The sequence below is a fragment of the Drosophila persimilis genome, unplaced genomic scaffold, assembly GCF_003286085.1.
Source record: "Drosophila persimilis strain 14011-0111.01,24,50 unplaced genomic scaffold, DperRS2 tig00000002-arrow-pilon, whole genome shotgun sequence".
Classification (NCBI taxonomy): Eukaryota; Metazoa; Arthropoda; class Insecta; order Diptera; family Drosophilidae; genus Drosophila; species Drosophila persimilis.
The window spans coordinates 3,254,692-3,279,280 of NW_020825289.1; the positions used below are offsets into that span (position 1 = coordinate 3,254,692).

General features: G+C 43.7%; 9 protein-coding genes across 11 annotated transcripts; 5 read left to right on the forward strand and 4 right to left on the reverse strand.

Moving 5' to 3' along the window:
* Window positions 1–1,991: 1,991 nt before the first annotated feature.
* On the reverse strand, window positions 1,992–3,220 carry LOC6590800 (methylglutaconyl-CoA hydratase, mitochondrial). Its single transcript, XM_002015388.2, has 2 exons — window positions 2,883–3,220; window positions 1,992–2,824 (listed from the first exon to the last, which is right to left on the reverse strand). The coding sequence occupies exons 1-2, from the start codon at window positions 3,199–3,201 to the stop codon at window positions 2,247–2,249; spliced, it is 897 nt and encodes a 298-aa protein (XP_002015424.2). The 5' UTR covers window positions 3,202–3,220; the 3' UTR covers window positions 1,992–2,246.
* Window positions 3,221–3,414: 194 nt separating this feature from the next.
* Window positions 3,415–6,314, forward strand: LOC6590801 (zinc transporter 9). 2 transcript variants are annotated; one of them, XR_003408447.1, is made up of 9 exons: window positions 3,415–3,628; window positions 3,696–4,527; window positions 4,602–4,728; window positions 4,786–5,192; window positions 5,260–5,588; window positions 5,652–5,726; window positions 5,786–5,899; window positions 5,964–6,058; window positions 6,137–6,314. XR_003408447.1 is itself a non-coding variant. In XM_002015389.2 (8 exons), exons 2-8 carry the CDS (start codon window positions 3,717–3,719, stop codon window positions 6,006–6,008), a joined length of 1,908 nt encoding a protein of 635 aa, XP_002015425.1. In that variant the 5' UTR covers window positions 3,415–3,628; window positions 3,696–3,716; the 3' UTR covers window positions 6,009–6,314. The 2 variants fall into 2 exon arrangements, 1 of the variants encoding a protein (XP_002015425.1); XM_002015389.2 differs by having other exon boundaries at window positions 5,964–6,314.
* Window positions 6,315–7,898: 1,584 nt separating this feature from the next.
* LOC6590802 (arylsulfatase B) lies at window positions 7,899–10,359 on the forward strand. The gene is made up of 7 exons (XM_026985499.1): window positions 7,899–8,074; window positions 8,283–8,406; window positions 8,468–8,627; window positions 8,690–8,777; window positions 8,842–9,233; window positions 9,307–10,057; window positions 10,119–10,359. Exons 2-7 carry the CDS (start codon window positions 8,299–8,301, stop codon window positions 10,306–10,308), a joined length of 1,689 nt encoding a protein of 562 aa, XP_026841300.1. The 5' UTR covers window positions 7,899–8,074; window positions 8,283–8,298; the 3' UTR covers window positions 10,309–10,359.
* A 114-nt stretch (window positions 10,360–10,473) lies between these two features.
* Window positions 10,474–10,693, reverse strand: LOC6590886. The gene has a single exon (XM_002015391.2). It carries the CDS (start codon window positions 10,653–10,655, stop codon window positions 10,497–10,499), a length of 159 nt encoding a protein of 52 aa, XP_002015427.1. The 5' UTR covers window positions 10,656–10,693; the 3' UTR covers window positions 10,474–10,496.
* A 2,024-nt stretch (window positions 10,694–12,717) lies between these two features.
* On the forward strand, window positions 12,718–12,980 carry LOC113565239 (cytochrome c oxidase assembly factor 4 homolog, mitochondrial). The gene has a single exon (XM_026986959.1). The coding sequence runs from the start codon at window positions 12,766–12,768 to the stop codon at window positions 12,961–12,963; it is 198 nt and encodes a 65-aa protein (XP_026842760.1). The 5' UTR covers window positions 12,718–12,765; the 3' UTR covers window positions 12,964–12,980.
* On the forward strand, window positions 12,934–13,397 carry LOC6590887 (peptidyl-tRNA hydrolase 2, mitochondrial). Its single transcript, XM_002015392.2, has one exon. It carries the CDS (start codon window positions 12,947–12,949, stop codon window positions 13,343–13,345), a length of 399 nt encoding a protein of 132 aa, XP_002015428.1. The 5' UTR covers window positions 12,934–12,946; the 3' UTR covers window positions 13,346–13,397.
* LOC6590888 (GTPase Era, mitochondrial) lies at window positions 13,338–14,629 on the reverse strand. Its single transcript, XM_002015393.2, has 2 exons — window positions 13,645–14,629; window positions 13,338–13,592 (listed from the first exon to the last, which is right to left on the reverse strand). Exons 1-2 carry the CDS (start codon window positions 14,612–14,614, stop codon window positions 13,417–13,419), a joined length of 1,146 nt encoding a protein of 381 aa, XP_002015429.1. The 5' UTR covers window positions 14,615–14,629; the 3' UTR covers window positions 13,338–13,416.
* A 349-nt stretch (window positions 14,630–14,978) lies between these two features.
* Window positions 14,979–23,949, forward strand: LOC6590889 (small RNA 2'-O-methyltransferase). Its single transcript, XM_002015394.2, has 3 exons — window positions 14,979–15,430; window positions 21,282–21,451; window positions 23,101–23,949. The coding sequence occupies exons 1-3, from the start codon at window positions 15,206–15,208 to the stop codon at window positions 23,855–23,857; spliced, it is 1,152 nt and encodes a 383-aa protein (XP_002015430.2). The 5' UTR covers window positions 14,979–15,205; the 3' UTR covers window positions 23,858–23,949.
* Window positions 15,581–19,599, reverse strand: LOC6590890. 2 transcript variants are annotated; one of them, XM_026986957.1, is made up of 4 exons: window positions 19,032–19,599; window positions 18,803–18,958; window positions 16,706–18,744; window positions 15,581–16,641 (listed from the first exon to the last, which is right to left on the reverse strand). In XM_026986957.1, exons 1-4 carry the CDS (start codon window positions 19,426–19,428, stop codon window positions 16,126–16,128), a joined length of 3,108 nt encoding a protein of 1,035 aa, XP_026842758.1. In that variant the 5' UTR covers window positions 19,429–19,599; the 3' UTR covers window positions 15,581–16,125. The 2 variants fall into 2 exon arrangements, with proteins under 2 accessions (XP_026842758.1, XP_026842757.1); XM_026986956.1 differs by having other exon boundaries at window positions 15,581–16,644.
* Window positions 23,950–24,589: the final 640 nt, after the last annotated feature.

The window sequence follows — 24,589 nt, forward strand, 5'->3', positions numbered from 1 at the left end:
CCGATTTCAGCAATTTTAGGTGGATCAGTAGATAACGATTAGATTAGATAACCGCATTATGTGTTAGATTCGTTACCAATTCGTCGTCAACCGCTGTAGCTACATACAGTGAGGCAGTGGAAAATTTTCTGCTATGGCACAGACTGTAAATAAAATGCATTTTTCACGTGATGTGCATTTGGAATTTTTCGAGTTCAAATATTGTCGGTCCTAATTGATTGTCACATGCCCCAGATTTATGGCGGCATTTAAAATACAATTTTCAAGTTGAAATTGGCCTAGTGTACTGCTAAAAGTATGATCTAATACCCTCAACAATGTCTCTCCACTAGCTGGGGAGCTGACATGGGACTTTATTGAACAGCGTTTATCGTGTATCTTTAATTACACGCCACAAAAGTACACCTGTTATACGCAGAGCAATCTTATATTGCTTGGGAACAATGTTCTTCTTGACGTACGACAAAGTCATGTTGCGTATACGCACGCTATGGGAAAGCCTTGGATAATTGATAAGCTCAAAGGTTCCGCTTGTGGATCGAAGAGAAGACAAGACCATTGCAAACAGGTCAAGAGCTTCGGCTCTAGCCGCTGCAATGTTGACTTAACGATTCCTTATCGATTGAGCGTAGTGAATTTTGAAAATATTTACCACAGTGGCTGTCCGTATTGACAATCTCGGTTGAGCTTGATAAAGTTTTATCACATTAATGGGGAATTACCGGTTGTGAAAGCTAGATGGGTGGGCTCTTAAGGTATTACCGGGGCCTGCCGGGGATTCTCAATTAGAATACCCTTTCCACTACATCTACATACGTACATACATATAGCGCTCAGCTTCTGAACACATCTCTCCCATCAATCTAATTCAAGTGAGACAACTCGCTGCTCAAATACCTGGAAACAGTGTATTTCAGTTTAATCCCAAGATCCCCCAAATATAAAATGTAAGACTTCATCTGCCCCTTCATTACAATGCCAATCACGCTTTTCCTGACCAACTGAGAAAAATTACAAACAACATTAAATTTCAGACTGTTCGGCGAAAAATTCGCAACAAAAAAAATCCAATTCGTATTGTGTTTATTATCGCTCATGGTAATGAATAATCACAATTAATATACTGATGTGCTTCCGCAATTGATTTCCGGATCTGCCTTCTGACACTGTTTTTGGGGTCGGCTCAGATCGGACGAGTTCAGCGCTGAGTAATTAACCAATTAATATGCAGACTGCGCTTGGCATTAGCTCTAAAGATTGTCGTTTCAGATCTCAATGGATTCGAAGTGCTGTCGCTGCTGCTGCTGCTATGTCAAGCAGCGCAACGATCAACGGCACTGACCTTGCCCGATGTCAAACACCCGCACCGCATTTTAATTTGATGCTCTCTGGGCTATCATGTGTGGGTGGTGTCAGTGTTTGTAACGTAACAGAAATGTGGGCTAGTGGAGGTGGGATGAGACGTCCAAAATAAACTTCCTTGACATGCTGTGGAGAAACCGGTTGCAGCCTCATCTTGAGATTCTCACTGTTTATTTGTTTCAAAAAGTGATTTCAGTAATGGCTGTGGCTGTTTCGTTGCTTCTTGCCACAGGCGACAAACGGCCTTTGTCCGAGCGGGCCCCGAAAATAATAAGTGTCGAACACGCCCTAAAGGCGAGTCAGAGCAGTACCCATAAGATATTTGCATTATGCAAATTACAAATTATTCAAAAAATGCAGGCACAGCAATAGCAACTCCCTTAGTCTGACAGTTGCCGGACTCAAGCGACAAAAGAAATTGTTCTACAGACCCGTACTTACGTATGATTTGTACATATATCTATGGCCCCCCATAACAACAGATACTTTCTAAATGATTTGTGAACTTGGGAGGCTCCAAAGAAATATCTGTTTCCGCATAGCTCAAGCGACAACATGATCAAGGTGAGTTTTGCATGTCATTTCCAGTTCCAGTTCCACGCTGTGAGTGCAATGGAAATAGAAGTAGATGTCAATCGGTGGGGTGGTATTTAATGGCTGTAATTAACATTGGCATGAACAAAAGGAGATGCGTCAGCGGACCGATTAAAAAATAGCTGGATAATTAACGTAATTCAAGTTATTTGGCAGCTCGATAGAATCGTTAGATTTATATAAAACCAAGCAAATTGGGCTCGGCCATGTGTTTGTGTGTGTCTACGACAATAGCAGAATAACTTTTAAATGCACTGTTCAGCTTAACGTTAGGACCGTGGCATTTCCATTTACTCTCCCTTGTAGACGGGCTTGCGTTTCTCGGCAAACGCGGCGAGTCCCTCCAGGCGGTCCTTTGTGGGTATCACCTGAGCATAGCAGACCTCTTCAATGGAGTAGCCCGTGCTTAGGTCGACCTGCATGCCCTTGTCAATAGCCAGTTTGGCCATTCGCACACCCACTGGACCGTTGGGGAGGATTTCCTCGGCGAGCTTTAGGGCCTGCTGGTAGGCAGCATCATTTTTTTCGTTCTGGCTTACAACATGGCTGACCAGACCCAGCTCCTTGGCCACACTTCCATCCAAGACTCGGGCAGTGAAAATAAGTTCCTTCGCCAGCGAGGGAGAGAGAATGCGGGGGAGTCGCTGAGTGCCCCCGGCGCCAGGGATTATGGCCAGTCGAGTCTCTACCAGACCCATTTTGGTATTTGAAGCTGCCGTGCGTATATCGCATGCCAGAGCCATTTCCAGACCACCACCCAAAGCAGCGCCATCCAATGCGGCGATTACGGGCATCGGCAATTGTTCAATGCTAATGAACAGGTTTCGTAGATTCGACACAAACTCGCTGGTTTCCTCGGTGGACATGCCTGGAATCATAATAACACTATTGAAAATCTTTAAAACAATATTGATTGTAATTTGTACCTTTACGCTCCTTCAAGTCAGCGCCAGCACAGAAGATGCCCGGCGTGAGACTGCGTAGGACAACCACTCTCGAACCATTATCCTTTTTAATTTCTTCCAATATTTCGCCAAAGGTATCAACCATTCCCCGGCTGAAAGAGTTCTTTGCGGCAGGCCTATTGAGACCAAGTACTGTAATACCTTTCTGTGCACCTTCCAAACGTTCGATCAAAACTTCATTACCGCCTTCTAATGGCGCCTCAACGGCCAAATTTCGGGCCGCCACAAGGGGGCGAGCTATCTGGCGGGAAAATCTGGCAATTTTATTCATCAGATACATCTTATTAACAGAATATAGCAAACAAATACGGAACGGAAAAAGATTGTTATAAAACCGGCAAAAACAGCTGTGGTCGCTAGTGCTGGAAAGCGGTAACAGTTCATATGTATCGTTGTATGAACTGTGGTATCGTACACACTCGATATTGTATCGATAGCATCATTTTCTTTATCTCCGGGTTAAATTTGTAAAAAATTTGTTAATTTTAATTTATCACAAAATTTAAGTATAATTTCAAGGCTCAGAAGACGCCTGAAGACGCCTGGAACAACGTAATTTTAGCATCACAAGGAGTGCGTACAGACAAGCTTTGTTCGTAGCTCTGCATGGGTAGATTTTTGGTTAAAGTGGAATCATAACGCCAACAATAGACAACATCTGATTAAAAGCAAAAGTCAGTCAGTGTGATATTGAAATAGCGCGCCGTGTAAGTCGAAGAAAAGATACCATAATCGAAGCATGCAAGAATTTGTAAATTGTATTTGTATTTTCAGAGCATTGCTGCGAAAAGCAGGATGCTATTTCGCGGCGTGCAGGTCCTGCAGCGAAGACACCAGCAGTTCAGCAGAGCTATTAATCACTTTTCTGTGCGACGTGACTCCGGCAAAAGTTGGATGCAAAATGACTCCGAACTCATCAGGCCCCAAGCGTGGACTCGTCCTGGCATGTTCATCCAGTTTCGGTGTACTGCTGGAGGCAGCGATTCCACTAAAAAAGAGAAGGCGCTGGAATCGAAGGAGGAGACGACTGAGGCCAAGCCGAATGCTAGACAAACAAAAAACTTCGAGGTGAAAACTTCCAAGGGGATCCTAAACATTAGCACGACAATTGAAGACTCGAAGATCAATGAGATTGTATTTGAGAAATCCGACACAACGAACATTAATTTAAAGTCCAATGCAAGTGCAACAGTAGGAGGAGGAGCCGATAGTACCACGGGATCCGAAACCCCGCATAGCTCCCCCACATCTGCTCCGAAGTCATCGCCACCTGTTAAGGACACCAAGGTCAGTCCAACACCACCACCTGCAGAGACTCCACCTGCCGTCACACCCACACCAAAGCGCGCTCGCTTTGATTATCGCGCCTCACTAGAGCGTAACTTTGTGACTCCTGGAAGAGCAATTGCAGATTTTATGTTAACGGCTGCTGACCTGGACTCTCTATCGAAGATCAAGAGGAGATCTCCATACGAACAAGAGCCTCCCATGACCGTCTACTGGCGACGAGATGTCGAGGCAAAAGCTGTGGAAGTATGGGGCTCCAAGGAGAACCTTCTGCGTGAGCGTCTCAAGCGCGAGGTGGAGCGCAAACAGTACCAGCAGAGTAAGTGCCTTCCTGTCTCACTGTACATATTTGTCAAGTTAATAGAGTATTGCTAAAAATGGATGGTCCGACAGATTTGTTCACTGTGAAACGCCGCCTGCGCGACTATCGTCGGGAGATTGGTTCTCGCACCAAAATTATGATGGATAATCAAACAGAGTCAGAGAAATCTGCTCAAGTAGTCGCCACCGCAATTGCCATGTAAGAATTAATTAATTGCTTGACAACATAAACGATTTACGTACTCGATTCCTCCAGCAATGCAGCTAATTTGCTCTTCAAGGCAGGTGGATGGTTTTACAGTGGCTCCCATAGCATGTTTGCCGAGGTCATTCACTCGCTGGCGGATCTTATTAACCAGCTTATACTCGCGTTTGGCATCTACAAGTCCTCGCAGAGTCCTGATACCGACCATCCCTATGGTTACATGAACATGCGATATGTGTCTTCGCTGATCTCAGGCGTGGGCATCTTTTGTGTCGGCTGTGGCCTGTCCATCTATCATGGTATAGAGGGCATTCTCCATCCACAGCCCATCGCCGATCTCTTCTGGGTCTACTGCATTCTGATGGGATCGCTGGTCTCCGAAGGAGCTACCCTGATGGTTGCCATAAATGAGTTGAAGCGTGCGGCCCGTGTAAATAACGTGAGCTTCAAGGAATACGGTGTGCATTTTCCTTACTCATCTGGAGGCTAGTTTCTCATACATATGTATATCTTTTCACTGATCAGTTATTTCTGGCAAGGATCCCTGCGTGAATGTGGTGCTCTGCGAGGATGCTGCTGCCGTGACTGGTGTCATAGTAGCCGGCACCTGCATGGGACTGAGCAGCTATACGGGCTCACCTATTTTTGACGCCGCAGGATCGCTTGTTATTGGCGGTCTTCTGGGCGCTGTGGCCTCTTTCATTATATACACCAATGCCAATGCTCTGGTGGGTGTCTCCATTTCAACCGACCGTCTTGAGAAGATCAACACTGCGTTGGAGGCTGATGTAATGATCCGAGCCATCTATGATGTCAAGGGCATTGACATTGGTAATGCTCGTGTGCGCTATAAGGTGAGACCCTGACCTTCTTCATTTTCGCTGACATTTTACTGAATTCCATGGATCTGCCCTCAGGCTGAGCTTGACTTTGATGGTCGCGAGTTGACGCGCTCGTATCTGGACAAGCAGGATCTCGCCAAGCTACTAACGGTGCGTTGTCCTGACCTATTTTTAATAATTTCTTGTAAAGTTTTCTTCTCTGTTTTCAGACTGTTCGTGGGTTCCAAAAGGTGGACGATCTGGAGACCTTCCTGCTCGCCCATGGCGAAAACATTGTGGACCTGATGGGCGGTGAGATCGATCGCATTGAAATGAATCTGCGGGTAAGTTACACTGAAAAGCCTTTTTAAATTGATCAACAGCTATCCACTTCTCTTCCCCTGGCAGACGCAATTTCCGGAAATTCGACACGTGGACCTTGAAATACTCTAGGACAGGTTCCCTACCTTGTGGGACTGTTGAATACAAACAAAAAGCATTAGGTGATTGGGTGCTTTCCATAAGAAATGATATCCTGTTTAGTTTATATTTATTTTCCATTGTCTACTGAATCTATCTAGTATCATTAACATTAAATGTGTTGGGCCTGGATATTTCTAAAGTCGTCTGGCTGAAGTGAAGGATACCCGGCTATGAGTTTGTAGTTGAATTAAGTGTGCTTTTTTAATCCCATGCCCCGTTGAAACCAGTGAGAGCTATGTACTATAATAATATAAATATAAATGCAATTAACTATAATGTTTGTTTGTACGAATTAAAGGTCCAAATCGATGGTCGACGAATGAAATGGTTTTTTTAGGAGAAAACAGCTGGCCTCCCTTACTTGGAGCGTAAAAGTTTCAGCCGGTTGAAAAAATGAAGACAATGAAGACAAATTTTTACCGCATTAAGGCAATCGAATGAAAGTCGATTGAATATTATAACTCAGTATTTTTATACCAAGTAGTCATCTTATTAATTTATAAGGAGATAAAAAACATATTGATTGCGCTTGCATAATGCATAATAGATAACAGTGCTGTAGGGATGGTAATTTTAAAATTCGCATTGTTGGGAGTTCTCAGCCCAGCTACGGGATACATGGGCTTATACAAATTTTCGTGTCATATTTGCGCTACAGATTACTTATCCATTGCTCCAATTATTCTAATATGCAGACAATTATGAAAGAATATCCGTTTATTAAATTAGCCTTTAAGGGATATTCAAAATAACAGTTACAGTTATTGCTTCTTTAAAGCTTACTAATACTCTAAAGTCCAGAAAACGAAAACAAAATAGAATTCCCTTCTTCCTACCGCACGCAATCATTCAAATGCACTCATGCAAAGAGAGAACGCTCCTTGAGAGAGCTGAAAGCTCCCAGAGCCGAAGGCCTATGGTATGTTTGGGATAATTTTTCGTTGTATGAACTGGGAGCGTCTTTGTACATACATACTGTAAGGTTAGCTGTTAAGTTAACATAGCTCATTTGGAATCACCAATGGATGAACCAAATCCAACTCTTTGAATAAACGGTGAATGAATGAATGTGAATGAAATTAAATGCAAACGTGAAGCTTTATTTGAAAGGTGTACACCAATTTTAATGTGAAACGAAAGTGACTTCTTATTCATAAATTTAAGTGATCAGCAAAAAGTTCTTAAGTAAAGCCTGTAAGGAAGCTCATTTCCAAGCCCCTAATTTTATATACCCTTGAAGTTCGACTGTTCGTTTGACAACGAATTTTTTAAGACCGTTCGTTCATATGTCAGCTGAAATATATGTTAATGCTTCGTTATTTGGACTGCAAATGTCTGATCAATTCCATAATGCCCTTTTAAAGGGTATAACAACCAACAAAAAAACCCTTATTACCATTTCTATATTAACCAAAACAAACAAAACACTCGCTCATGAATAATTTTTTATAAAGGAATTTCTCTTATGCTTTAGTGGTGAACGAACTTCGACGAACACTATAATAGATACACTCTCATTCACTGTTCTTGCGGCTGGGGCATGGGCATTAGCAGCGCCTTAGCGCCTGAGCTAAAGATCGACGTATCAATCCGATTCTTTCATTCCGATTTGGTTTTTTAATTTGAACACACTGGTTTACTGTGCAGCCAGCTGCTGCTGCTTCTTCTGCTGACGCTGCTGGTGCTACCGTGTGGCATTTATTTGACCCATTAACGGTAAAAGCAGCGACACAACACAACGCAATTCACATGCTAATTGGATGGGACCTGACTTCAGACTTCAGAAGCCGTTCTGTTCTGGACTGTGCTGTGCAGATATGTAAATGTGTGCGGCAGGTATATAACCAGCCATTCCTGTTCCAACTGGCAGAGACAATCGTATTCCCATTCGTACAGCCATGAAATCTGTCACCGAATCAATTAGGCGTCGCTTCAGCTGAAGTGTGGCATTGGGAGTAACTAGCACAGACCAGACTGGACATCAAGCCCAGTCCGATTGCTGATTCAGTTGCATTCCCGTTCTCCGAACTGTGACGGTAAGTTCGCCGGACGACGATCAATGCCACACTCAATACGATACGTAGTCGAAAATGTAGACTGGGGCGATCAATTGAGATCGTCGCGTACCGTACTCGTGATTTTAATTGATGGGGAAGGGAACCCTCGAACACAGCGAATCTCTGCAATACATCAATTAGTGAGCAACTGACATCTAATGCCGGCACATCTCACCCGATCTTCCAGTTCAGAGACGCAAACAATGCTGTTTCTGGTGCTGTTATGGTTGGTGCTACCCATGCCGATTCCCTCCGAGGCGGCCAATGATCCGCCCAAGCCGCATATAATCTTCATTCTGGCCGATGATTTAGTAAGTTCCCTTGATCCTAACCTGAATCGTATAATTATCTGTTGGTTATCTCTACTTTTAGGGCTTCAACGACGTGGGCTTCCATGGTTCAGCACAGATTCCCACTCCCAATATCGATGCGTTGGCTTACTCAGGCATCATTCTGAATCGTTATTATGTCGCTCCGATCTGTACACCCTCGAGGTCCGCACTAATGACGGGAAAATACCCCATACACACAGGTATGTGGACCAAGTCCTTTCATATTACTATTCAATCCAATCCATTCCTTCGTCCTGGATAGGTATGCAGCATACGGTGCTCTATGCGGCTGAGCCACGTGGACTGCCACTCAAGGAAAAGATTCTACCACAATATTTAAATGACTTGGGGTAGGTCCTTTGCAATTTATCCCCGAAACGTTCTTGTCCTTATCTCGATCCCTCTGGTCCCCAGTTACACGTCTCACATATCTGGAAAATGGCATCTGGGACATTGGAAACTCGAGTATACGCCACTGTTTCGGGGCTTCAGCAGCCATGTAGGATTTTGGTCCGGCCATCATGACTACAACGATCATACGGCCGTCGAGAAAAACCTGTGGGGGCTGGACATGCGCAACGGAACGGATGTGGCCTACAATCTGCACGGACAGTACACGACAGACGTGATAACAAAGCACTCCGTCTCAGTAATAGCCAACCATGACGCAGCGAAAGGTCCACTTTTTTTGTACGTGGCGCATGCGGCAGGTCATTCGGGCAATCCATACAATCCACTGCCGGTGCCAGACGACGATGTGATGAAGCTGGACCACATTCTCCACTACAAGCGTCGTAGATACGCCGGTGAGTCTCGTGCTTCGATCGCAAGTACCTCTAGTCCTGATGCTGCGACGTTGTTTTGGTTTCTCGCTTTCAGCCATGGTCGCTAAAATGGATGAGAGTGTTGGCGTGATTGTGGACCAGCTGCGAAAGTCGAATATGTTGGAAAACTCGATCATTATCTTCTCCTCGGACAACGGTGGCCCGGCCCAGGGATTCAACCTGAACTTTGCCTCGAACTATCCGTTGCGGGGCGTAAAGAACACCTTGTGGGAGGGAGGCGTTAGAGCCGCAGGTCTCGTTTGGTCACCGCTTCTCGAGAAGAGGCAACGAGTTGTCGACGAGACCATGCACATCAGCGACTGGCTACCGACGCTGATTGAGGCGGCTGGAGGCATACCGGCTCTGGCCAATGCCAATCTCAGTCAGAGTTTGGATGGGATGAGCATTTGGCAGACGCTGGTCCATGCCTACCCATCACCGCGCAAGACTGTGCTCCACAACATCGACGACATCTGGGGCAGCGCCGCCTTGACGGTCGGCGACTGGAAGATGATCCAGGGCACCAATTACAATGGAAGATGGGACGGCTGGTACGGACCGGGTGGGGAGCGAGATCCCCATCTCTACGACTGGAACCTGGTGCTCAAGAGTAGCAGTGGCAAAGCAATGACTGGCCTGAAAATGCTTCCAAGTCGGGCGGATCAGCAGAGACTGCGAGAGACTGCCACAGTCACCTGCCAAGGGCAATCAACTCAGGGCACCAGTTGTGTGGCGACCGCATTTTCAGCCCCATGTTTGTTCCATGTGCGCGACGATCCGTGCGAACAATTCAATCTGGCGGAACAGTGAGTTGGAGACTATCTGCTGTACTTGTTCGGTTGTCCCTCAATACATTCATTCTTTCAGATATCCCAAGGTACTCGATTTATTGGTGGCGGAGCTCCAGCATATCAACTCCACTGCTGTGCCGCCGTCCAACCAACCTGATGATCCCAGGGCAAGTCCTATGTACTTCAACTACACATGGACCAACTTTGGGGACTATTATGGCAATATCAAAGGTGCTGTCCTGGGTGATATAAGCTCGAAGTTTTGAAGGACACTGCGAAGAAGACTGCTTAAAATAAAGTTATCAAGTTTTAGTCTATTAACAGTTATTTGAAGTTGGCTAGGTTTAACGAATTTCGATAGAGGTTGGCATTTATTTATAGCTAGCATCTAAAGAAAGATAATCGATTATCAATTTGACGGGTGCTGTCTCCATCATGTCTCCATCATACTCAATTAAGACGAAGCCGTGGCTGGGGTGGTGGTGCGGAATGGACAGATATTTAGCCGTAAAATGCAGGCCCAGAGAAGGAATGTTGACTCGGCTGTGGGCACCAGGAACAACATCAGGACGGACACCAGGAGCAGATACAGACACAACACCGACATGTCCATGATTGCGAACGAAAGAAGCCTTTATTCAAGCTCTGATACTATCTTACTAATCGATCAGGCCTTATTTATAAGCACCCAGATCTTACAGTTGCTCAGCCCTCCACATATTTGTCCAGCTGTGGCTGTGTTCCGTCTGGTCAACTGTCTTTGACCTGATTCGCTGTGAGGGTAAACATTTACTCAATCCACTTCGAGGCCAATGGACAGGCCGCCTTCCATGAGAATTATCCATAAATCTGGGATACAACTGTATTCGAAGATACTCGAAACTAATAGGACAAAAACAGGCAAATCTCAAGTAGTTTATTTCATCAAGTCCACTAGTCTTTACTCAAACTAACTCTGCGGCTATAAGAGCAAATCAGGCAGTGTGAGCGATCAGGCGGGACAATTCTCACAGTTAGTACATCTATTCTCTAATAGCAAAAATAACCAATTAAATAAGATCAATGCAAAAAAAAATGTATTATATATGTGGTCTTTTAGTGCAGGGTATCAAAGATTCGAACATGTATAATTTAGTTTTAATTAGTATCGATAACACAAAATACATTCGATAGATTTTTAGCTAAGAATAACTTTATTTAATTTTGTATAATTCGCAACCTAGGATCAACCTATTTAATTTCATTTTCAAATGTATATTTAAGAAGTAGTTATATCAACTTCCATACGCATTTCATACTTCCATACTTTTCATTTTTTTTATCTTCTTTGTTCATTTGTCTTTTTGTTCTTAGTTAAATTTTAAAATCTAATATCTAGTTTTAAGCTTAAATGCAATTCATTGACGTTTTAGCTTCGTAAATTTATTTTACGATGTTGTGGCGGCAGAATTACTAGCTCCAGTACTACCACTTCCTTGCCATTCAATTGTTTCGATAGAAGCTGGGTGTTTCAACTTCAAATGCCGAGTCAAATTGCTCAGTGAACCACCATACTTAACTCCGACTTGCATTGCGTGCACTTTGCTTTTTTCTCGCCTATAGCGTCGAAGTGATTTAAAAAATCATTAAATTTACCTTTATGTGACATTTCAAAACAGTTTTGTTTGTCTTTAAACTTTCTTTCCCGAGTCCGCCACAACAAAATGTGAAAAGGGTTTCCATACCAGTTCAAAAGTAGAAAACATCAGAGAAAAAAACGAATGAAAACGAACGAATCGTGTAAATTTCTCTCGAGTTATATTTGTTTGACCTTTTTCGCTTAAACCTTTTTTTCAGACAAAATCCAATCCACTATTTAAAATAAACCATTCAAGTAGAAAATTAGTTTATGAGTCGGATAAAACTATGTGGGCATGGCTAAATGTTCTATCTAAATAGTAATATTCAACGGGATATAAACCTGGGAGAATATGGGTTCCAATCGTGACGGAGAACGATTAACCTATTGGAAGCCAAGGGGCTATTTAAATATTCTACCGAAAATAATGAAAATTGAATCATTTTAGCACAGTTCAGGTGAAAGATATCGTTGTTTTTTCAAGTTCAGAGGAAAGATGGCGTGAATCCTTAAGAAAAATGTACAATTGTTAATATTTTCCGCCATTTACCTCAAGTAGTTAAACAAGTTAAATAGAGGGGTCTTAGGTGGGCTAAGTTCGGTTTTTCATATATCATACGCTATATTGTTGTTGAGGAACCAAAATTGAGGCAAAAATAATCAAAGTCAAGTATTTAAAATAAGCCAGTCAAGCAGAAAATTGATTCATTAATCGGATAAAATTATGTGGGCAGGGCTAAATGTATGTATAGCTGAGAATATTCGACAGAAGATCAAAAGCGAGGAATATGTACAATACAATTTTTAAAATGAGACGGTATATTTACTGTATATATGTATATAATGGTATGTTTTCTCAATTTCATCATTCTGTTAAATTTAATTTTCAACGTTATAAAGAAATCCAATAAAAGCAAGTGTTTAAAATAAAGCAATCAATTAGAAAATAGGTTCATCAATCGTATAAAATTATGTGGGCATGGCTAAATGTTCTATATAGCTAGTAATATTCGAGGGAAGATCAAAATCGAAGAATATGTATAATAGAACTCGAATTCGTCAGTATATATTTTTATATTTTTGAGGGAGAGATGTAACACTCGCCATGTCCGCCGCTGAAGAAAAGGATCCCGTGGAGTTGATGCTGAAGAAAACAGGCTGCATTGAGCTACATTACAAGGTGCAGGAGTGTATAGCCGACACCGGTGACTGGCGTGCGTGCCAGGACAAAGTTAAAGAATTCAGGGCCTGCATGCAGAAATACGTCGACCAGCAGAGTAAAAAGTATGCCAACGTCAAGTAGCATCCTGCAGAAGTTCATCAAACCAACCAAGCTGGCGCTCGTCGTGCGCAGCGATCTTAAGATGACCAAAGGCAAAACAGCGGCCCAATGTGCACACGCTGCCGTCATGTGCTACCAGAACGCGGCTAACGGAACAGCCGAACAGAGTGCTGTTCTGCAGCGTTGGTGTCGTATGGGCCAACCGAAGATAGTGTTACGGGTCGAAAACTTCGAGCAACTTAATGGACTGGAGCGACAAGCGCAGGAGGCGAACGTCGTTGCTGCTCTGGTGAGAGATGCTGGCCGAACACAGCTGGAACCGGGAACGGCGACGGTTCTGGGCTTGGGACCAGCACCAGCTTCTGAACTGGATAAATTGGTTGCACACTTGAAACTATTATGAGCTCTAAGTTTTATATATTCGTTACAATTAAAGTAAAATTTAACAACAGGTATTCTTTAGCTTCGGCCGGTCTACTTGACCTTGGAGGCCGTGGAAATGGTCAGGGAAACCGCCTGACCGAACATCTCCACCAAATCGGAGGTCACACGTTCAGTTATCTGTCGCAATTTCCCATTGGACTCGCCACATATCAGCCGCTCAATGCGTTCAGTGGGACATTGTACTTGAACGGACGTGTAGACAACATCTGCAATGAGAATCGTACTTTATATGGAACTTCTCCTGTATCGTATACATACGTTTCTCCAAGCTGTAATACTCTAGCTCGCACTTCAGGTTATAGGGTATCTCCTGCGGCAAGTAGTCTAGCAAACGGGCACGAACACTTTCTACAATGAGCGCCTCGGGGCTGGCATCTGTGTGAATGTCCGAGGCGAATCTCCATTGTCTTGGCAATGCCTGTCCAATCAAATAGTTCTGAAGCTCATTCAGGCCATTACCTGTCATGGCTGAGACAAGGAACACATTATCAAAGTGATCCCAAGTGGTCTGTCGCTTGCTTAGCGGAATTCCCTCTGCCACCTGACCCGTGGTAGCGGCTGCCAGACCTCGCGTCGCACCTTTGCCATTTCGCTGACCGGAGAGCGTGTCATTGGTTAGAGTCTTGATCAGATCCAAAAGCACGCGCTTCGATTTAAGGGCATCTATCTTGTTCAGCACGAGGAAACTGGGTAGGTTGGCGTAGGCCTTCAAGGTGTCCAAGACAGTAGGGTGCAGTTCCTTTCTCGTCCAGCTGTTTGAGACATCCTGCATGACGGCGATGACGTCCGCATGCTGAATGGCATGCCGGTAGGAGCTCTTAAAGCTCTGCTCCAAGTGGTGCTTCCGTATTTCCCGCTGGGTCACCAAGCCGGGCGTATCGTAGAACACGAGCTGAGTTTGTCCGGTTGTGCAAATGGCCGTGTTCGACTTGCGGGTGGTATGTACTTTAGCGGATGTGGGACATACCCTGTGGTTAATTATGTTGTTGATGAACGTGCTCTTGCCCACATTGGGGACTCCAATCACAGCAATGTGCAGGGACATCTGCTGATCCACTGACTTGTTGATATTCTTCGTACTCTCCTGCGGAGGAAGTTGCGCAGGGTTGGACGATGTGTCGTCGGATTGAGTGGCGTTGGACAAGCTGCGTCCATTTGTAAGCAAACATCGATTGCTATTAGTCCTATTCAGCAATTTTAAAGCACTTGAAAACCAATTATACCGCATCTTGCGAAATCAAGTTTATTTTTATTTAGCAAATTTCGATAGCCAATTTCGATAGGTGATGTTCTTCCTGGCCGTATGACATTACTCTTTGCTAATGGTCGTATTCCACTACTCTAACCGGACCGATTAAACACACATATGACAACACTTGAAAAGTGTGAGACCAGCAATAAAAACATTACAGGAAAAGTAATGTACGATATAATAGTACGATATTGTCATCGAACTGGCGGCAGCGCAGCAGCAGATAAATTCATACTGTGAAATTATCACATGCGATATATGTACATATGTATGTAAGAATCGTCCGGTGTGTGACGCTGAACCACCAAATCACCAACGCCAACGCAAATTAATAGTTGTGTTTTTGCTTTCATACTATACCGATATTTACAGTAGTGAAATACGACCAATAGATGAGCAGAATTGGACCTGTAATTGAAATCAATCGTCTCAACGCGTTCGCGACCAAGTGATTAGCAGGACAAAGAAAGAATACCTCAATACATTTCACATAATATAATTGCAACAAAGATTAGCACGTGAATCAATCGAAGTCGCCAAACACAAATCCCCAATAGAAGACGCACAATGTTTTCATATAAGCTGCCGTGCGGGGACTTCCAAACGGTCACCACAATGACGGAGAAAAATATAAGCTTCGTGCCGCCAGTTTACGAGCAGAGGTACTGCGCGGCAATTCAAATTTTAATGGGATGGCAGGATCAAATCAAGAAGGTGGTCGAATTTGGCTGTGCCGAAATCCGGTTCTTCCCCCTACTACGACGAATTGAGACGATTGAAAATATAGTTCTGGTAAGCATTGAAACTCAGCGTGAAAAAAGCGCGGCGTTTTTTTAGGGACATTGTTAAGGAAACACGATTATATTTTATTTACTTCGGCTGTATCTGTATCCTATCTTAGACTGCTATCATAATAATTACGAAATAACCTTTATCTATATATATATATATTAAATACTTTATTGAGTAGAGTATACCTTTTAAATGTAATAGGGAAAATGGGAAATGAAACCTAACAATAACGGAAAAGTGGCAAATAAAAATTCAATACATGAAAGATTTGCTATCAAGGCCATGTGGAGCCAAACGGTGCACTGTTTCTGCACACCTTTTGTCCGTACATATATTTCTTACAACATCGTATAATGGGTAATTCAACGTCTTGCGCATGGAGCCGAGCTGTGCTGAGCCGATGCTCTCATAGCTCTGCTCCGACTGCCTGAGCGTACCAATCTGAATGCTTAAAGATAACAAATTAATTTATTAAAAACCAAAATTAGAAATCATGACGAGTGGTGTCCACGTGTATTAGCATGATTAGGTTTTGTTCTGTTCCTCTGAACAACTCATCTGGCATCGGGTAGTGCCCTGTTAACCACTAAAAATACTTGAAAACGAATTTAGGTTGCTAGTTTTCTAATTCTTGGTTTGAAGTCCCCCTAGCCTAGTCGGTCGGTCGGTTGGTCGGTCGGTCCCTATTTATAGCTCTATAATTTGCGAGAATGCCTGGACGGGTTGACATTACGCCCCTTGATGTACTTGTTTTCGTCATCGTATTCGCTGTACAGATTCTGCACTTCCAACAAGCTCGAGTTGTTCTCTACATCGTGCTCGCCAATTTTTGACTCAGTCTTATATAGGCATCGGCGCGTGCGCCGCTGCTTAGGTCGATCCTCTGGCGACCGCCTTGACTTCAGTTTGCGCTCCACCTCATCGGTGGCAGAGGACACAGTGGCATTTTCTTTGCGTGTGGCGCAGCCACGTTTGTTACTGGCCACTGCTGACAACGGCGTAGACCGAGATTTGCTAACAGCACCGCCGGCAAATTTAGCCGAGGCTATATTTTTGTTACTACGTGATACACCTCGGTTGGATTTCAGCTGCTGTGTTTGGGTTTGCTTGCTGGTTCTTTTCCGGTAGGCTCCCCCCCCGACGCGTCGACGAACTGCTTGCTCGGAATGGTCAGAGTAATCGCTCTCCTCAGACGTGCCTTGCTCTGCATACTGCTATAAAGATAAAAATGATAAAACATAAAAATAAATGTTTTTATATGCCACCACAATTTACCTCTCCATCAGTGCTTTCTGCTGCATCATTATCCTCCTCCTCCTCCTGGTCCTGCTCGCGAGTCAATGCATCGACTTCATCATGGCATTCGCCTTCGTTGTGTTCCTGCACGACCAGTCCCTTATCGCGTCGACTCTGCTCAACCGTCAGTATCGCATAGGTTGGCCTGCCCTCATAGCGCTTAGGAAGACGCATTTGCAAGGGGCATATGGTCTCCTCCCGTTCAAACTCCTTGGCCGCCCGTTCGCGGGCTATTTGATCGGGGTCTTGAGAGATAACCTCCGCCCATGAGAACTTCTTTTTCACATTCTTCTTGCTCGACTTGGATCGCAGGTTCTTGGGCGATACACGATTTGTTATCGAGTGCTCCTGGAACGGAGTGCTAAGCGTTGAGTTACGCATCACGTTGGTGGAAATCTTATTATTCAGTTCAAATATATCGCACTTGTTGCCATACATTTCGTCCTTAACAGCCACGCGGGAGAGCAAAATCTCTTCGCTGTTTAAGCGCATCTGGCTGGGGTCATGGCCCAGACGATGAAACTCTCGCTTAAAGATGTTGCGATAACGCTCATAATTGGGACGCTCCTGGTATGCTAACTGGCCAATCTGTTTCAGAAACTCGCCCAAATACTTAGGAACTTGTTTTCCGTAGAATTGACGCAACATTTCCGAGACATCCGTCATAAAGAGCTCCTTAGCACGGTGCACTTTCTCCTGCTGTTGCTGCTGGGCCACATCCTTCCAGGGCAGGTAACCCTCGGACCAGTACACCAAATTGTAGCCCAAGCACTCCAAATCGCTGCGTCGCGAATGCGCGCCCAGGTGGGCGTCGCGCGATGTGAACTCTAGAGTGCCGTCGTGCGCACGTCGTTGGTCCATAATAAACGGACGGTGAACACCGCGGTCTTGATATTTTGAGGCCAGGCCAAAGTCAATAAGGAACACGTGCTCTTCCTCGGCGGGGAGAAGCTGATACTCTGCGTGGGATTGGGTGTCGTCCTGCTTTCGCCTTCCACTCCGTTTGCTACCTTCGCTCATTTCACTTTTAAGTTTCGATTGATGTCTCGTTGCTCGTGTAGTTATGGAGCACTTGGAGGGCGTAGATGGATGTGCATGTGCTTGTGCGTGCCTTGCCCGTTTACCCACGGCTGCTGTCGCGCGTCGCGCCGAGGGTGGAAGAAACTCCTCTGAATCGTTATCGGACGTTACTGGCGACTGATCGTCTTTATCCTCATTATTTTTTATGGGATAACCATCCTCGTTAAAGTCCTCGCGGTAGCTAACGCGTTTGGTGGGTCGCAGATAGTGCGACTTGACCATTTCCTCGTACATGGAGTTGCGCTTTTCTCGACGGCACGAACGCACCGGATTGGAGCCGCTGAACTCGATGTTAGTCTTGCGCACGCTTCCCTTATTTTTGTTCACTGGCGTGTGGTACGTGTCCAGGCTGTTGCTGTTGTTACTGTTCGAAGTGGCGCCATCATCAAAGTCCTCGTCTTCCTCATCTTCCTGGGCGGCATCCACAATTTGCTTTAAAGCCAACTTTTTGTTCTTCATGAAGTAGTCATCGTCGCCATCACTGAACTTGACTACATCATCGGTTGTCTCCTGCTCCGAGCTATTCCCGCTGTCTGTCGTCTGCTGTTTCTCATCGTAGTGCTCGTCGTAGCCATCGCTCTTTGCCCCCTTGACTTTTCCGGCAGGCACTGCCTGCTGCTTGAGGTACTTGCACTTGGATATCATTAGGTTCTGTGCCTTGATATCGTTGTGACAATAGCCCTTGTCGTGAAGATGCTCTAGCACATTAATTATGTGGATAGCGAGGACCAGCAAGCATTTCTGCTCCACCCGTGAGTTTTTAATGAGCGAGTGCAGGTCGCGATCGAAGCGGGGCAGGACCAAGAACCGATACCGAGCATCTCCAAAGTAGTGTGTGCCCGAGGCAATGTAGCTGGGTATTCCGGACGGGGGCCCGTTGCTAATAATATGCCTACGAGCCGAAATGTTGGCAGCATCCTCGTGATCATCAGCTATTTCTACAACAAAAGAATGATCATAGCATCAAGCAGTAAACCTACGGTGTATAATGCTTACTCTTAGTCTGAGATGTGTTGATCAGACAGTGAATCTCGACGAAAAGTGGTCCATTTGAGTGGGGTTCAATTTTGACGACGAATTTGGCTCTTTCAGAGCTAACGGGGCAGACAGTGTCTTCTGAGGCTAGGAAGATCTCGCCAAAGTTTCCCTTGCCTATAGAAAAATATGGTAGTTAAAATGCGCACTTTGCATTTGCATTATAACCAATCTGTCGATCACCACTCACCTATGGGTCGCCCCAAACGCCACGCCTTGGAGAGCACGTCCCTCAGTATGGTTCCATTGACGACAGATGGACGCAACGTATATACCGGACGCGGCGACTCGGTAGAGTTTGAGTGATTGTGGTCACTGGCAAAACTAGCTCCAGCCAACAGGAGGCTTTGAGCTTGCGGGGTCTTCAACACAGATGTATCTTCCTCCACTTCACCACCGCCAGCAGACCCCGACGATGAGGAATCCTCGTCGTCGTTCTCGTGGAACTCATATCCATTGCCATTTGTCGCCGCGCTGAGGCGCAGGCATTTCTCCGTCACACTGCCGCTGGTTTTGGCCGGCGCTCGCTTTCGTTTGCGTATGTTGCGGTCTATCGGTGGGCGTTCCAACGGGAGGCGTTTGCCCATCGTGATGCCGATGCCCCCTCCTTGGATTTGGTTGCAAACGGACTACGCTATAGCTCAGTCTCGTTGCAGATTTACGCGAGGCGTATTAAGGAACGTTGATTAGATTTGCGCGTAAAAATTTTATTGTTTTCTTCGAGTTCCGTTTTATAGCTTGTTGTCTATGCTTTTTCACTTGAGATTTGAGTAAAGCGTAGAGTGGTATGTCAAATAGACAGCGACATAGTGTTCGTTTGTATTAGTGTGTAATAATTATGTACACACAAACAAAACAAATAATTTAATATCTTTCGGAAATGTCCGAAATGTTGATTTGTTCATTATTCGAATAGTATGTGTAAATGCGTGCAAGTCTGCAGATTTATATTCAATATTCAATGTCTGTAAACATGGGGATAAAATAACAGGACAGACGGACGGACAGACAAATGAGTACAAAATTGATTTTTCTCCCCGGCATTACAGCACATAGCATTAAAGCATATTGTTAATCTTTCTTTTCACTAGAGTATTCGTTATAGATATATTATAGCTGCCACTCGATTTCCTCAGCACAAACTCGATTGAATTGATTTTCCAGTAGCTATTTTTCTCACGTATTGCTAGCTCTCTTCTTCTTTTTTTGTAGCTTTTCTTTCTCTGTCCTCTACAAGACCATGTCTTGTAGGTTTGTACCGCGCATAGCCGTAAATAAATGCTTACAATTTTTAGTTGGCCCGGCGTCTTACACGTTTAATTTTCACATATAGTTCATTGCTTTCTTCTCTTTATTGTTTAGCTTATTTTAGTAATTACACATTTTTTCAACATATCGATAAAATTTATCAAGTCAGAAATACACATTTTCTACACATTTGCTACATAATGGAAGGAAAAAGAGGGTATGGACAAGAGCCAAACCGGCCCAGAAAAGCAACGCATGCAAGGTAAAATCTACCCCATTTCCCAATATACCTCGAAGAGAAAAAGACGATTTTTTTTTCAATATATATTGTTCTCACACGCGAGGTGAGATGCGTACGAACCTTGCAATTTGCCTTGGCTATTTTGTGCTATTGTCCATACCCTTATTTATAGCCCATTACGACTCATTAGCCCATTACTGCCGAGAGAACAGCAGTGTGACCGTCCTACCCTCAGAAATAACGCAAATATACCGATGAAAAAACGATCTTATACCACTAAAACCCCCTTTATTTAAACAGCTGGAGCTAGAATTCTTCATGATTCATAATTTTCGTAGAGGACGGACATTTGTCCATATTCAAAAATCATATTAGTCGATTTTGATATTTGGTTTAATATTGCTAGCTAGCCAGGAAACTCAGTTCTGAAGACATTATTGTATCCAAGTGATATTTTCTACAAGATTGGCTTATATTAAATACTCTCTTTTATTTGGTTGTGTCTAAAATAAGGTTAAAAAAAAGCTCAAAGCATAAAACGAAAATGTGTCTTGAATGTTATCCTCTTTATACCCTATTTCTTTTAACTAATACTCAAATTCTGGTTTCCAAGCTGCTTTAAAACGTTATTAGTAATGGTATTTTCCGAGAGTGAGATGTTTTAGACCTTGTATTAATATTTTCTTGTAAATATATCTCGATCCCGATACCTATTCTTGGTCTCTGTAAAAAGACAATAAACTGCAACATTTTGTTGTGATAGCTTGTGATATCTTCATTCATTGGAGCCTAGGATAACAAACATTTCCCCAATTATATAATATCCTTTTCACTATGTGGAGTGTTGCTGATTTAAATCTTAGCTCAAAAAAGTTAGAAGAAAATTTATATTCGCGCAATTTACATTCGCGAATTCTTTTAACATGAAATCGCTTCTATCTGTTTTCGTAGGTGGACATTGACGAAGCACTGCTGAGGAAGAACATGAATCGAATAGACCCATTGCTCTCCGACCATATTAAGAAACGCCAGAGTCTCCTGCAAGTGCAGGTTCTGCAAGGAAACGTCGCCGATTCCTCGGATGAATTGCGGGACACAGATGCTGTTATCGCTTTGGAACTGTAAGAAATACACTGCATATTTACACTACTATTTACTACAATAATTTAGCTAGTCCGTATAGTTTTAATGAATTTAATGCCGCGCGCACTGTTTTTGCATTTCGTTGCAAAATGTTGTGTTGTATAAAATACGACAGGGCTCCAGCGTAATCCGACCCATTTCATACGAACGATAAAATCGTTTGATATAAGCTATTTGGCTGCGTTATTTACCTGATTTTTTAAATCATTCCATTCAAAACTATCGAGTGGCGCCACTATCGATGGTTCGACAGCTGCATGACACAAGTACAAATTTGTAAAAATTTTCTACTGGAATTGTTGTAGCAACATTTTACATTTTACATCATAATCTTATTAGATGTACTCAGTACTACAGCAGTGATGTTGAGACATAATATTTTCTATTCTTCATAAATAACACTGCACAGCATATCTGATGATTTCAGAGGATTATTTTATTTAGATCTTTAGTTGAAGAAAAGTTTCTTTTTGCAGCTGAAGGCTGAAGGAGGGCTGTTCTGAATGATCCAACAATAGTCAGCCATCATGTGTGAGTTCCAGTAGCCTTGATAGCGTCCCTCCATCGTACGAAGATCCTGATCTTCAAGATTGACGAAAAAATAGTCCAGGTGATTATGGAGAAAGTATAACTTAATTATTATGCTACATCCAACCCTTTGAAAGTGATAAATTAGTTGTTCGACGTGTTGAGGGTAGTCAGAACTAGACGATATTTTGTTGTCCTTCTTTTAGCCTAGAGGCTACAATTTGTGAAGCGGTCTTTGACAGTCCTAGATCTCCTATAGGATCGTTTAAATCGTCTTGGATCAGTCGGATCGTCAGTACTGTCATTTTCCACCTTAAAACGCATGTGCTTCTCCTTAAGGCTCTGTTTTTGTTCACCAAACTAAAATAACAGTCGTCGTTGTGGTTCACAGGTTATTTCTCTTAAGAGAATTACCCTGGTGGATGATCTTGCTGTTATAACAGACGTCAAACTAAAGTTTTCTGAACACATACATATCTACCATGGTAAATAATGCCATGGGCCTGCTTGGGTTTATAAAAAGGTGGCCAAAGGTATTGTACGTCCCATATTGCATATTGCATCGCCACTTGACAGATGCAGTCGTTGCATATCAACGTCCTAAATATTCATAAATAGCGACTTTGTACCTAAATTTGTTCCGTTTTCCATTTGTCCACAAACGCAGAAACTCAACGCACGTTTTGCATACTTTTTGCGGAACCCAATGATTATATTTAATTTCCAGCGGCTGACCAAAGTAATTCATTCAAGCTTCTTTTACGAACTCTGTTACATTTAAACGATATTCTTTAAATATTCTTTCGGACTATTCACACAAAGAATTCTATGCACAAGGCTATGCACAAGGCTATGCACAAACAGACTGTGCCATATCAAATTTGAATAAGTAACAGCAAATTAGGGCTATGAAAAAGCGAATTTAGAGTGAAAGCTAACTCGTAAACTAGAGCTGTTTCAAAACAAATGAGTGTATTTTTAGAATCAGCGGCCTCAAATTAATAGACATAAAGTGATAAAAGTCAATCATCATATTACTCGTTTTTTATATTCGGCTCCAGAAGATAATAATTTTATGTACGCATTTATTTACTTACAGCATTGAGCACGTTTATGAAGATGTGTTGACCAAAATTCCATTGAATGTTTTCGGATTCATGCAACCGAAAATTGCCATATTCAGCACGCCTAATTCGGACTATAATGTCATCTTTACGCGCTTCAATCCCCTTCTACCGAATGGATTTCGTCACGAAGATCACAAGTTTGAATGGACGCGGGAAGAATTTAAGTCCTGGTGCACGTCTATTGTTCAGAAATATCCCAATTACATGTTCGCCCTAATGGGAGTGGGAGATCCTCCCAAGGGCTATGAGTCCGTCGGTCATGTGTCGCAGATAGCGATATTCGTACGCAAGGATATCCTCGAATTGGAGCTAGAGAATCCGCTGATTCGCAATGTAGGGACATCCAGTCCCTACCAGCTCATACATGGCGTCACCTATCCCTTTCATGTGGATACCAGGAGTCAGGAGCAACGTATCTGGGACGATGTTCAATATGAGCTGAATAATTTTAAGCAATACTGCAAATACCAAACCGAAGATGACGACTGTTCGGATATACATAAACTACCATTTGAGTCACTACTGTCACGCATCCATCGCACTGGCGCTACAAGAGAAATACTTGACGATATCCTAAAAAAGAAATCAGTTCAGGTCAAGGATGATTTCGTTCTGATAGAGGACTCGGACGACGATTCCGTAACTTCAACCCATAGTGATGCCGATGAGCAGAGCTTGAATGAGGTCCAATTATCCGGAGAGGACGAGGAGCTTTGGGGTGTCAATTAAGCTCCGCTCCCAAGATTGGGGCCCAGAATAATATTTTTTCATAAGTCCCGGTGAACTCCCATATTGGGACTTCGAATAAATCCAGAACCAAATCTGTTCCCTTTTACATATCTCTTCGGGGTCCAGGGTGGGTTTTTTCAAGCACAGTTTCAATTTCAGTTTCAGTTGAGGGAGTTCACCCGCCCTTTCTCCCTAGTAGACCACTATCACTGCGAAACGTTGCGAAAATTGGGGTTGCCGCCAAGATGATGAAGACGCCGACGCCGCGTCGTCTGTCTAGCTGGGGCACCCGCACGGAAATTGGTTTTTTTTGCAACAATAGAGAGATGCAGCAAGGTGGGGGGAAAGCAGGGGAGAGTTTAACATGCAGACTTGGCGCAAACGCAGCGCATACCGAAATTGCCTGCGCTATTAATGCATCCACCCGGCATACACTACACTCCACTCTCTGGCACCCTGAAACTCTACGGAACTCTGCGGCTGCCTTCCCAGAGGTCTGTTAATGGAGCTGGCGTCAGCTCGAAGCTGGCGCCGGAGAGTCATCGTCAGTTGTAAGTGAACCTCGCTCCTGACAAGGGGGCCAGCGAACCGAAAAATATCTAAGAACGAATTGCCATAGTAGCAAAAGTAGCCCCGTCCTAGTGGCCTGGTGCTGTCGTGACAAGTAACGAAAACAAGAATTCATAAACATTCACCCAACAGAAGTAGACACATATACATACATATATACAT